The sequence below is a fragment of the Desmodus rotundus genome, chromosome 5 (assembly GCF_022682495.2).
Source record: "Desmodus rotundus isolate HL8 chromosome 5, HLdesRot8A.1, whole genome shotgun sequence".
Lineage (NCBI taxonomy): Eukaryota > Metazoa > Chordata > Mammalia > Chiroptera > Phyllostomidae > Desmodus > Desmodus rotundus.
This window is the reverse complement of record NC_071391.1, coordinates 93,000,094-93,013,544: the sequence shown is the minus strand read 5'-3', so window position 1 is coordinate 93,013,544 and position 13,451 is coordinate 93,000,094. Positions and strand designations below refer to the sequence as shown.

General features: G+C 43.2%; 1 protein-coding gene across 1 annotated transcript in view; it reads right to left on the bottom strand.

Moving 5' to 3' along the window:
- Positions 1–13,451, bottom strand: part of NPAS2 (neuronal PAS domain protein 2) — a 172,473-nt gene that overhangs the window by 9,882 nt on the left and 149,140 nt on the right. The window contains 4 exon segments of the mRNA XM_045204750.2: positions 4,884–5,030; positions 7,901–7,987; positions 10,602–10,717; positions 11,251–11,386. Coding sequence (XP_045060685.2) covers positions 4,884–5,030; positions 7,901–7,987; positions 10,602–10,717; positions 11,251–11,386 — 486 coding nt within the window.

Here is a 13,451-nt window from a genome sequence, read left to right as displayed (position 1 = left end):
CTGTGCCCAGCCTTGAATCACTGATCAATGACCAGGGTTTGTACCCATATTGTAGATGGGCACCTTCAACCCAGTGCTCCCAGCCAGGATGGCAAATTTGCTCTCATTGATAAGGTGACTGTACTCCAGGAAGGCAAAGGGGTATGGAGATGATGATGTCATATCAAGTTCATGTACTTTAAAATCATGTAAGAATAAGCTTTATAGTCTCTGTGATACTCTCAATACACTATATTATCTAAGATGTCTCCGAAATAATTTAAGAGGTTGTGATACATTAGCCTGGTGATTTTAATTTGAAAGGTTTAGGAGATTTTGATCAAGTTTGTGAAGAGTGTTGAAGTGTTTGTGAGAACTTTGATCTACCTCATTTACAAGTTTGGTGTATTTGATTAAAAAGAATTGCTTAGGTGCTTACAAAGATTTTACTTCTTAGACTTACAAGTCTGTCTTGTTAGTTATGTGAAATGTTTGAAAGATTTAGGTATATTAAATTTGGAAAGTAATGGCCTTCGTCGGTAATGTTGATTTTTACAATCTTAAATTTATAAACTAGTTAAATGTAAATAAAAAAAGTAAAAACATTGCTTCTTCTAGACCAAATCAGTAGATTTGTAAATACAAGATAATCTGTAAGTTGACTCTAGAGGCTTAGGAAAAACAACTTTAATAGTTTTAATAATAATTCAAACTTAAGACCTGTAACTAGTTCTTTTACAACAGCTTCTCTTGGGCATTCAAAACAACTAGTGATTACTTAGGCAGCGCAAAGAGTAATATTACTTATATATTCTGATTCTTGACAAACTGTTCCGCTCCATTTTAGGACTTTACCTTTGAATTCTTCAGAGAAGGCTCTCTTTCTCCCAGCATCTGGAGTTTGAACCCCAATTCCTGTAATCAGGGAGGTAGCCTCATATCCAGTACAGAACCAACAAGCAACATTTGCTGAGTGGTTTTGGGATGGTGGATATAGAACCATGCCAGGCAGATGCTTGGAGGAGCACTTGAAGGTCAGGCAGTTCAAGTGTCTAGTTCAGAGCTGGGGTCAGCATCTTCCAGGGGCCCAAGGTCACCTAGCTCTACTAGTTTTCCCAAGTAGTGTGCTTTCCACCACGCCACCTGTTCCCCACTTTCCTGGCACAGATCCAGCCCCAACAGAGGAGTTTGCAGTGTGAAATGAGGGCTCCTTCTTACTTTAGAGGTTAAAAATATTTTGGGGGGTATCCATCATTTCAGATTTACTACCTCATTTCAGATTTATTACCCATTCAGTACAGATTCAGTCTGAGGATTAGATTAGTGCTTTTGTAATTTCTGTTACCCATTATAACATGGCTTCTTTATAGCACATAGGGTGACTTAGACTTCACTTCATACTCAAACCAAACCAAATAACATACTTTTTTTCTGGTAGGATACAATTTACCTTCTGATTACAGCTCAGATAAATGCAATTTCATTTATGACAGGCTATACTCTAGCTTAAGTCAAACACACCTTAGCTCAAATTCCAACCCCACCAATCTTGGGTGATTTTCATAACTTTTCTTTTTTAAAGAAAAATGACAGAGGGGAAAAATGACAGAGTGCAGGCCAGCGCTCAATCCACTGAGCCACACCAGCCAGGGCTACTTTTCAAAGCCTTAGTTTTCTCATTAATAAAACAGTGACACTAACAGCAAACATCTCATAACAGCACATATACTTGGTTTGCTACTGTGTCCTATTAATGTATGTTTTTTTCTATTTATGTCTGTATCCCCAAAGTGCCTAACCAAGTGCCTGGGCATCTGCTGGCTGGCTGGGTGGGTGGATGGATGCAGGGGAGGAATGAATGGAAAGAGAGATGAATGGAAGAAAGAAAGGAGCCCTAGCTGGTGTGGCTCAGTGCCTGACTGCGAACCAAAGGATTGCCAGTTTAATTCCCAGTCAGGGCACATGCCTGGGTTGTGGGCCAGGTCCCCAGTAGGGGGTATGCGAGAGGCAACCACACATTGATGTTTCTCTCCCTCTCTTTCTCCCTCCCTTCCCCTCTGTCTAAAAATAAATAAATAAAATCTTTAAAAAGAAAAAAAGGGTGGAGGGAGAAAATCAATAGCCCTTGTTATGTGTCCTTCCAGGCATTTCTTTTAATAGCCAGCAGAGGGCGCACATGCTCTCAAAAGGAAGGAGCGAGGCTGCCTTCCCAGGACTGCAGGGGGTGATGGAGCACCTCTGTTCAGCGGCTCCCCTCAGGTGGCCTCTTCCCTGGGACTACATTTAGGTGCAAACAGTAACACACAAGATGACCACTCCCTCACAACCCAGTCTTGTTAAAAATTATACTTAGCAAACAACACCAGCACACAGAGTCTCAGTGGGAGCTCCAAGCCCATGAGCAGAGTAGGAAAGCCTACTGCAGGAGGACAAAGGATGAGCAGGGGCAGCCCTGATGTATGGCTGCGCACAGCCAGCCATGACTTGTGAAAGGGCTCCATGGTCAACTGTACAGGCAGAAAGAGAAAAACAGCTCCCTAATTCAAGGACAAGTTATCAGAGAAAAAATATACTTCTAATTTTCAAGAACAAACCAATCCTACACTCATATGTGGTTTTTCATTATTTTTATCTGCGTACATCTATGAATATTAATGATTCCAGAATATTTCAGACATACACAAAATGGAGATAGTGTACAGTGAAACTCCATGTATCATTCATCAGGCTTCTACAATTATAAACGTTTTGCCATTGTTATTTAATCTACTCCCATTTGTTGGGGGGAGGAGTAATTTTTACTTGTTTTTCTTATGATTGAATCATATAGTTTATTTTTTTCTAGACAAATATCACAGTTTGGTTAAATATTTTGGAAGGTATTTCTTTAAATCTCTAAACTTGAAAAAAATACAGGAAGGCCTATTGTTGGAGGAAATATTCTCTGGTTGATTATCTGTGGATTTTCATGTTCTCTGTGTAATCCCACAACAAAGCCCACAGCAAAAATAATGTCATAGGAATGAAGCGAGAAGGGACACATCAGGATGGAGCTGAAGGCTTTGTTTTCACATTATTCCCCACAGACCCAGGTGCTCACTGGCATATTGGATTTGGGGCTTAAAAAATGCACTGGTCATGAGGAACAAATAGAATAATTCTTTGTAATAAGTCTTTGTAATAAGCCTGAGCTGGGTGCTGGGAAAGATATAACTTGTGTTGCCTGATATTTTAGAGTCTAGACTTTATGTTGAAAAGGTGGAAAATAGAAAAGTCTGGGCTTCAAGGAGGATGTTCATATGTCTACCTACCTTGCTTTCAGCAATTTCTGGCTCAGTTTCCCCCCTCCTGTGTTAGTGTAAAAATGCCATTCAATTAACTGGAGTCAGGCAAGTTTTACCAGTTGGACCCTGATCAGTGAGAAAAGAGTACAGCTGGGGAAGAATGAGTGAAAAGGGTCTTCGACGCCTCAGTGATTCCATTTCTTTTCATGTAAATGGTTTGGTCTTTACCCTCATCAATGTCAGGGGTGTCCCTGGAGAGGGTTGGCTGGGGCAAAGCAGCAGGGCTCTGAGGGTGGCTGTGGCTTTCTCAGAAAAGCTCGGGCACACATATACAAGCGGGCCTGGGTGACAGTGGGCAGAAGCTGTCAGTCTTGCTGAGCTCTGATCTCTTTGAGGAGCCAGCGTTGGGCTCAGAGTGCTGCGCAGGGCATCTTTGGGGAGTCCAGGTATCTCCCGTTGCCTAGTAACTCCACACCATTGGATGATGCCTGCACATGGCCTATTCATTGGGATTTCACTGCACTTTAGGAGCTGTGTGGACAGTGAGGGGGTGGGGCAGGGACCATGCTCCAGCCATTTTCCCTAGGGGTCTCTTCTACTTTATGTCTCTCCTAATGAGGTGCAAAGGTTTAGAGCTCTCAGGAAAAACTCCCAAATAGCTAAATTACATTTACAATTAAGGGTTGGGTCAAAAAATGCACTTTGGAAGAAAAACAGTCCTGGACACTTGGTAAAAATAATTTATCCTTGAAACAGGCCCAATATCAGGGTCCAGCACAAATAACCCCCTCTTCTTATGAGCTAGTAATCTATACCAAATCTTTTATTATAAAATCATAAGCACGTGATTCTGTAACATAACAATATCACACTCAAACATACCATATGACATTTTAGGTGAAATGTTAAAATTACTGTCCATCTCATTTGAGACCTTTATGTACTCTTCCAACCACACTCAATGGTGTTACTTCTGCCAGACCCTGTATAGTTTTCCTCTGAGATGAAACTCTCAAAAGGATTCAAGAAGTGACAACTGGGGTCACAGAAGCTGCTGCCATCAGCGCCTGCAGAGCACTCCAATTTGGCAGGGTGCTGACCTTCAGTTCCCAGCCCCTTTGCTGTCCCCATCAGGGTGCAGATGTCATCACTTCCCACACCTCCTACCTCTGCTTTAACTGAGGGGAAGCAGAAGCAGAGCTGCCCCCATGTCTCTGTCAGCAGCCTGGACTAGGTGCTGGGGATGCAGGGTTATAGAGGAGCTGGAGTTTATAACTCATAGGATGGACTGGCATAAGCCCAGGGTGATCCACCTCCCAACCCGTGAGTGGAAATGCAGGTGAGGCAGCAAATATGTACCCAACAGAGATAGGGGAGAGTGAAAAGGATGAGTGAAAACTTTATGTTTGGCCTGGAACTGGGGCAGAGGAGGTGGTGTTTATTCCTGCACTCCTTCCATGGAGGTTTCAACATGGCTTGTAAGCAGGGTGCGTACAGGCCATACAGGGGGATTGGGGAGGATGCTCTGCCTTTCCTGCGAAGGTGGATCAGGATACATCAGGGAGCAGGGAAGACAGGCCACACTGAACCACTGGACCACTGGCCCAGCAGGGGCATCACCTGGATGCTGGAGTGCTGGACCAGGCACAGCTGCTCCTGGATCCTGTGGAGCTCCTCCTGCTGCCACTGGATGTTGGTTTGCAGGGCCCGTGTGCGCTGCTCTAGCTGATCTTTGATGGTCTGGAACATGCTGAACGGTGCTGGAAACTTCAAGGTAGAGTCAGAAACACACCAGATAAAAGAGTTATTTCTGCCTCACAGACAGATGTTGCTGCTGTTCTTAGTGGCCCTGTCCACTTTCATTTCTGTCCCTTCTCCACTCTTTTCAGAGTCCCAACTGAGTGACCCATGGCCAGAGTAAGGGTGAGCTTTTTCCAGACCCACAGAATCTGCAGGCTTACTTTATTACACTGTAGTCTGGAAGGGCCACTGGATTGCGACATGTTTTTGTAAGCAATGTGTACAGACTGATATTTCCAATCTTGTCAGATAGACAAATGGTTTTGGAGATGAATTCCAAAAGCATAAGACAGCTCCTCCCACTCTTTTTTTCTCTCATCTAGGGCAAGAAGATTTGCATGTGATGGCTTCACAGGCACTTTTGGGTCCTATCATTCGTCATCCTAAATCTGATCCTGGAGAGCAGGGCTCTTCTGTAACCACTCCCCAGTGAGCTTGAATTTGATGTTAACTTTCACCAGAGTCCTGCTGTCCAACCAGCCAGTCTGGGGCCAGGGAGGACTTGTTACCCTCCCTCCCCTTACCCAGGCTTACTTGTGGGTGGGGATTTCTTAGAAATCTGTGCATAAAAGAACTAAGGAGAAGAATAGTACAATCACATAACATTTGTCCTGAGGTGACCTTGTAGGAGGAACACTGATACCTGTTTTTCCAAGAGCACTGTCTCCCCTTGCTTACACCTCTCAATCCTTTTCTGGGACAGAGGTTGGATATAGGAAAGTCTTGCAGGTGATCTCTGCTCCCTGTCACCACCTATTTACCCAGACACAAGGCCAATGGAGAGGGGGGATTCTGGGATGGAAGGTGCGTTTAAAAGTACCTATGCTATTATTACAAAAATCTTCATCAGAATGTAAGTAATCAAAGCACTCAGCTGGGGTTTTGAAACAATTCAACTGAGAAAGAATGCAAGCTAGGTCAGATAATTTAAAAAACAAAACAGAAAGCTTCTGTGGTAAGTGCTTGAAAGCCAGGACATACTCAGGGGTGCTTCTGCTGCATGCAGTGCAGACTCCCTGGGTTGAGGGACTGGGCAGTCCTCTAGGGACAGTACTGGGTTTCATAAGAGGTACTTCTAGTATGATTCATATTTTCTCAAGGCGTTCAGGACACTCAAGCATTATGGTCATGATCTTGGCCTTTATCATAAAGAGATCTACTCTAATTTAGAGACTTTTAGAAACATAGTATGAAGCAAAACCACTAGTTTCCCAGATTTTGGATTTTGTTTTTTCCCCCTTTCCTGACAAACTGCTACAGTAATAACCTCAGTGAGGGCAAGAGGGAAAACTGTAGAATTCATTGTTGCATGTGGGGTAGGTATGAGAAAAACTGACTGTTTGACTTGAAAGGTCAGCATTATGCAAAAATATCTTAAGGAATATAGTTATTGAACATAATATGCCTAATAGATTAAGAACTGTTTTATTAATTAAAATGAGGTTTGTTTCCCTGGCTGGTGTAAGCTCAGTAGATTGAGTGCAGGCTGCGAACCAAAAGGGTGCCAGTTCGATTCCCAGTCAGGACACATGCCTGGGTTGTGGGCCAGGTCCCTAGTGGGCCCCGGTGAGGCAACCACATATTGATGTTTCTCTCCCTCTCTTTCTCCTTCCCTTCCCCTCTCTCTCAAATAAATGAATATTTAAATAAATAAAATCTTTTACAAAATGAAGTTTGTTAAATGTAAGAAAGGGCCTTAACCACTCATTATATATTTATTATAAAACAAAGAAATTCTTGACTATGCAAGACCCAGAGTGAAATTAATTCTCATTTCCTGTGTCTTTGGATTGAAAAAGTTACTAATTTCATTACCAGATTGGGCCTGGAAATTTGAACATAAAAAAATTCTTTATTTTTTTCCCTAATGAGGATGAATACAGACTAATTTAATTAGTTGACGCTGAATGAATAGCTTTTACATCTTTATTCAAACCTGACTCTGGGAAGAGGCATGTGCTAGCTTGTGTTTTTCTTCTTTTAGGAACATTCCAGACCACTACTGATGGGGCCTAGGCCTCAGGCATGTCAGACATTTCCAAACTTCCCTGTTGAAGCACATACCTGGGTCCCTCTTCCCTGCTGTCCCTGACCCTCTCCCTCTTCATCAGGCAACCTCCCACTCATCCTTCCAGGCCCAGCTCAGGTGTCACCTCCTCTGAGAAGCCACATAGGATTTTCCTAGGCAGAATATTTTCTTACTGGTTCTATAAAATTACATGCCCTGCCATGGTGGTTGCTCTCTTTATATGCCCAACTTCACTTAAAACACAAACAAGGGCTGTGTTACAGCATCTCTGCAGCAATCACTCTAGCTCAGAGACAGACCCAAACAGGAACACGTGAATGTTGTTGAAACAAGGAAGGAGTTACTCAGCAAAGTCATGACCACCGCCCCTCCTTTTTTAAACAAATGTGATATCTATAGTATCGAACTCACAGCTTTTAAAGCCTTTTAGAGTCTTTTCTGTGACTTTTGGCCTAATTCAGACCTTTCCTAAAATATCAGGGCCAATGTAGAGTGGTAAAAAATGAGAGGAACATGGAAAGGTGACAGAGAGATGAATAAGATTATTTAAAAGACTGAGAAACAGACACTGGGGAAAAGAACAGAGTGTCTCTGGAGAAGATGAGAATGGTGAACAAGACAGGTGTAGAAACAAAGTTCGTAGCTCAACATGCCCCTCCTGCATGTTGGGATAAATATTCCCTATTTTGGTACCTAAGCACATGCTACTCATTGACACCAATGCATCCATATACTCAAGAGAACGCCATATGTCCTGTCTTGGGGAAATTCCACTGCCAGATTCCCTTTTGCCCAATCCCAGACGCACCTGTGCCAGGGCAGCAGGTGAGTTCTGAAAGATGGTCTGAGGCAGGAGCTGCTGTGTGAGGTCACAGGACGATGAGGAAAAGAGAGGCTTTGTTAACAGACACTGCTTCTGGGTCATTACAGAGGTACAGGGATGCTGTCTCTCAGCCAGCTGGATTTCCTAGCTTAAAGGAGGCCCTTCTGTACTAGAGAGAACTCACTTCTGAAATGTGTAGGTGTGCGTTTCCTGTTAAATGGTGGGATAGCAGGCTGGTGCAGGGATCAGGTGGTACTTCAGCAAGCTCCCGAGGTCACTCAAGGTGGGTGGTGCCTCCCACCAGAGTGTGCTTTGCAAAGCTGCTGCTACCTGCTGGACCTTTACAGTTTTGTGCCAATTCCCCTCCTTTGCTTCCTCTTCAGACTTTGTTCTTGGTGGATTTTATTGTTCTCCCTAACTAATAATTCTTAGCAGTGTCACTGAGCAGTGTGAATGAGGTTGTACTGATAAGCAGTGGTGGCTTTGTGTGCAAGCCTTACCCTTTTTGCTCAATACTAATGCAGGTAGACAGACATGCCATGTATATCTATGTCCATGAACTCATCCAGGCAGTGAATAGTGGTGCAATTTGCCAGAATCTGCCTGGAATCTGTTAGAGACTCATGGGAAGTCAGGTGAGTGACAGACCTTGTTTTCTGATCACTTGGGTGGGTGTAGAAACAATGCATAAAAAAACAAATGAAACCTTCAGCATCACAGGCTGAGTTTTAAAAGAAAAGTAAAAGGGTTCTTCTGAAGTTATTCCAAACTATTCCCTAGGAACTGTGAAAAGCAGCCCAAATGGAAAGTGCCATCAAGACAACATGGGAGGATTCCATTGAGTAAACGTACCATAGTTTTTTGATCCACTCATTTACTGATGGGCAATTAGGTTGCTTCCAGCACTTGGCTATTGTAAATTGTGCTGCTATGAACAATGGGGTGCATAGGTTCTTTTGGATTGGTGTTTCAGGGTTCTTTACTATGCAGCAGAAAGAAAGAAGGAGCTCCTACCCTTTGCAGTAGCATGGATGGAACTAGAGAGCATTATACTAAGTGAAATAAGCCAGGCAGTGAGGGACAAATACCATATGATCTCACCTTTAACTGTAACCTAGTCAACAAAACAAATAAGCAAGCAAAATATAACCAGAGACACTGAAATTAAGAACAATCTGACAGTAACCAGAGGGGAGGTGGGAGGGGATAATGGGGGGAAAGTGGAGAAGGGATTTCAGGAACAACTATAAAGGACACATGGACAAAACCGAGGGCGGGTGGAATCAGGGGAGGGAGGTGGGGATGGCTGGGAGTGGTGGAGGGTAAATGCAGACAACTGTAATTGAACAACAATAAAATAATTTTAAAAAAAGACATGGGAGGAAATGACAACAGGAGACTTTGTTTTGAGTGAGAAGTCCCAGGCATGTGGCTAAACCAAAGAGTGGTTTTGATTCTCCCAACTGTATGGACACCAGTGGCAGGAAGAGTTCTCCTGGGAAGCCACGTGTAAGTGAAAGAACAATCACAGCTTACAAGCTTGTCTAAGCGAGATGGGAGAGAAAGTTGTTTTTGTTAAACTCTATTTGAAAAGAAAATGTGTCGCCCATATTTTTCAAGAAATGTGTACATAATCTTTGTGGTGATGGCAAGCAGAAAGGTGGCAAATTTACTCCCACTTTCAAAATGTCAATGAGAGATGGGTATGAGGTATTTGGCAACTGTCTAGATGTGGCCCTTAAAATTCTTGACACTTCTTTCTAGAGGTGGAGATCTATGTCTCTCTCTTTGAGTGAGTGTGTGGCTGCTTTGAGCCCAGATGTCAAGAGGAATGGTAGAGGTTATGATGCTGTGGACCTTTCAAGGCTAGGTCAGCGAAGGGCATGCAGCTTCCTCTCTAGACATTGCCTTTTGGAACCCAGGCACTGAGCCAGAAGAATCCTGGAACATAGAGAGGCCTGTGCAAATCAATTGTGGACAGTCTCAACTGGGCCCAGCCTTCCCACAGCCCAGCCCAGCCCAAATGCTGTACACATGAGTGCAGACACACCTGGGATGAGGTTCCCAGTCCTGGCCAGGGAGGCCTCTGACACCATGCAGCAGGCACTTTCTGTATTCTTGACCCAGAGTCCATGAATGTGAAAAGTGGCTGTTCCTTTGTGTCTCTAAGTATGACATGTTTGTACATGGCAGTAGATCGTTGGAGTGCCACACATCAGTGATTCTGCAGACAGCAGTGCACTTTCTAAGAGGCTGCTCATGGCCTGACTTTTGGAGAGGTCTGGCGTGTATCAAGGACACTGCCTGATATATGTAGAAGTACATTTTGGTTGACAACTAAACTTCTACCACATTTTCACTGGAGGAAAATTAGATCCAAAATGGGAGGATCCTAATCATGCCTCCCATTGCATCTGGGGGTATGACCCCAGGTTTGAAGTTTTGAGCTTTATCTTTAAAACTCACATGGATTTTGCATTTTAGGAATATACATCCATGTTAATTTTGGTATGAAAATTTAAAATTAGTTGCCAGTAAAATCATCTAGATTCCCACCCCCACCTGCCACCCAACACTCTCAGTCTCTAAGTAGAACTGGCTCTCTGGGCAGATGTGGCACAGCATCTGTGGCTCTGCAGGCCTGGTACAGTATTGCATCCCTTGGTTAAGAAGTCTGGGGTCACACACATACCGGTATGGTGGCTGCCTGGCTGAGCCCTTGCACAGGGAACTCTCGGGGCTGGACAACCAATCTTGGCACAGCCGTGGTGCTGGCCTCCGTTATCAGCTTGCTTGGAATGGCTGGAAGAAAGCAACAGATCACCTTCCTGACTTACACATACTTAACTGCTTTCTTATCAAGAAGGGACAATGACCCTGCATATATGAAAAAAGGGCTTCACTGCAATCTCTGATAAAGGAAGTCCAGCAGAAACAGAAGTGGGTTCAGAGCCACAACGTTCTTCTAGCTTCCACCCTGGCCCCGCAGCCAACACATGACAGCAGACCATCTCCATACTTCATCTTCACTGCTTGCTTCAGCCACCTGCCTGACCATTCATCTTACCAGAGCTACTAAAACCTAGCCAGTTTATCGAATCTGTGTATCACCTGTGTTATGTCTGCTTCGCACAGTGAAGTAACCAGGTCCTGGAGAGGTAGAAGGCAGGAAGCCCATGGGAAAGGAAGCAGGAGTGTGAATAGAGTGTGCACTTCTGCTCCATAGGAACACACAGGCCTGATTCTGCTCAGGCCTGAGGCCCTTCCTGGAGCTCTGTTTCCCTCAACCCCAACAGGGCGCCCACCCCTCTCCCCATCCACAGCATTGTACTCACAGATGGATTCTGACATGGTTGTGTGCGAGGATTTATGGGAACTTCTTGAGGACGCTGATGGCGAGTGACTTGTGTTAAGGCCTGAAGTGTCTATGTCAAGTGCCTTAAAGTGCTGCTGAGGCTCCAGGCTTGAGCCCTAGTCCAGAAACAAACACACACACACACACACACACAATCCATATTTCAGCATCAAGATGATGAAAGTGAATCACATAACCTTATTTATTTATTTATTTATTTATGTTGTTTAAGTACAGTTTTCTGCCTTTTCCCTCATCCCTCCCTACCACCCCAGCCCTTCCCACCTCCCTCCCCTGTTTCCACCCCCCGTTTGTTATTGTCCATGTGTCCTTTATAATTGTTCCTGTAAACCCTTCACACTTTTCCCCTATAATCCCCTCCCCTCTCCCCTCTGGTCACTGTCAGCCTGTTCTCAATTTCAATGTCTTTGGTTATATTTTGCTTGCTTGTTCATTTTATTGATTAGGATCCTGTTAAAGGTGAGATCATATGGTATTTGTCTTTCACTGGGTGGCTTATTTCACTTAGCACAATGCTCTCCAGTTCCATCCATGCTATTCAACATAGTATTAGAAGTCCTAGTCACAGCAATCAGACACGAAAAAAAAAAAAGACATCCAGATTGGAAAAGAGGCAGCAAAACTGTCATTGTTTGCAGACATGATAGTGTACATAGAAAATCCTATAGACTCCACCAAAAAACTGCTTGACTTAATAAATGAATTTGGCAAAACAGTGGGATACAAAGTCAATATTCAGAAATCAAAGGCATTTTGTACACCAACAATGAAACATCAGAAACAGAAATCATGAAAAATATCCCATTTAATATAGCAACAAGAAACATAAAGTACCTAGGAAGAAACCTAGCCAAGGAGGTAAAAGACCTATACTCACAAAACTACACTACACTGAAGAAAGAAATTAAGGAAGATACAAACAAATGGAAACATATACTGTGTTCATGAATTGGAAGAATTAACATCATCAAAATGTCCATATTACCCAAAGAAGTTTATAAATTCCATGCAATACTTATTAAAGTACCAATGGCATATTTCACAGACAGAGAACAAACACTTCAAAAATTTATATGGGACCATAAACAACCCTGAATAGCTGCAGCAATTTTAAGAAAGAAGAGCAAAGTAGGAGGGATCACAATACCTGATATCAAACTGTATTAGAAGGCCACTGTAATGAATCACGTAACTTTAGTTCTCCACTAAATATGTAGGAAAATGTAAAGGTTGCTGAGAGAACTCCTGTAGCTGTTTGGTGATAATAGCAAACCCACTTGGGTGGAATATTTATACACCTCTCTATATATAATCTTTAAGAGAATTGCAGCTTATGAGCAGCAGTTATTACACTTTCTCACCTTGTATCTTAATTTCTTAGATTTTTGTGACTTTGCATTTTATTTTTTCCTTAAAGTTGTCATCTTAATGCCCAGAATTTTGACTTCCCCAGAATGAGGAAAGAAGCAGGTTCTAGATATAAGGTTGCTGGTGGTACTATATTGTGAACACTCTGAATGAAATAAGTACCTCTGGACTCTTGGACACTTCCTATGCTCTCCCCCAGTACTCTCTCCTCCTCTGCAGCCTTTGGGCTCCCAAGAGCAGAAGGGGCAAAGGGCCAATTGTGCCCTATCCTTGGACCCCTGGATTGTAACTGATGCTGCTTCCTTGCATTTCTCTGTTTCAAATACAGTGTGATGAGAAAGCAGCTGTGACTTTCCATCCTGCGAGGCATTAAGTGTCTTAGGTATAAGAAAGTAGGTATAATAATTTTTGAGCTAAAGAATAAATATGATAATGACTCTCCTGAACCATGTTCTTACTTAGTCTTAGAAGGATGCTGAAACTCTTGGCTTCCAATGGTCTATGCAGGCAGGTTGGTCATACCCAATGGTCTCAGGGATTAAAAGACCTGAAAATTTGGTCTCTTAATCTCTGTGGATCCACATGGCCATTCTGTCTCTTAGTCATGGCTCCAGTGAGGGTCAATGCTGTGTATGTGCTCATGTAGGTCTGAAATGATTAATGTGTGACCTATAGCCCTTTGTATAAAACAGAATAATTACAGGATGTGCTTGGCTGTGCTACATGCCAGTTTTGAGACTCTGCTGGTTAGTCACAGAGTCTCCCTTAGATGAGACTTTTAGGGGGGTGGCC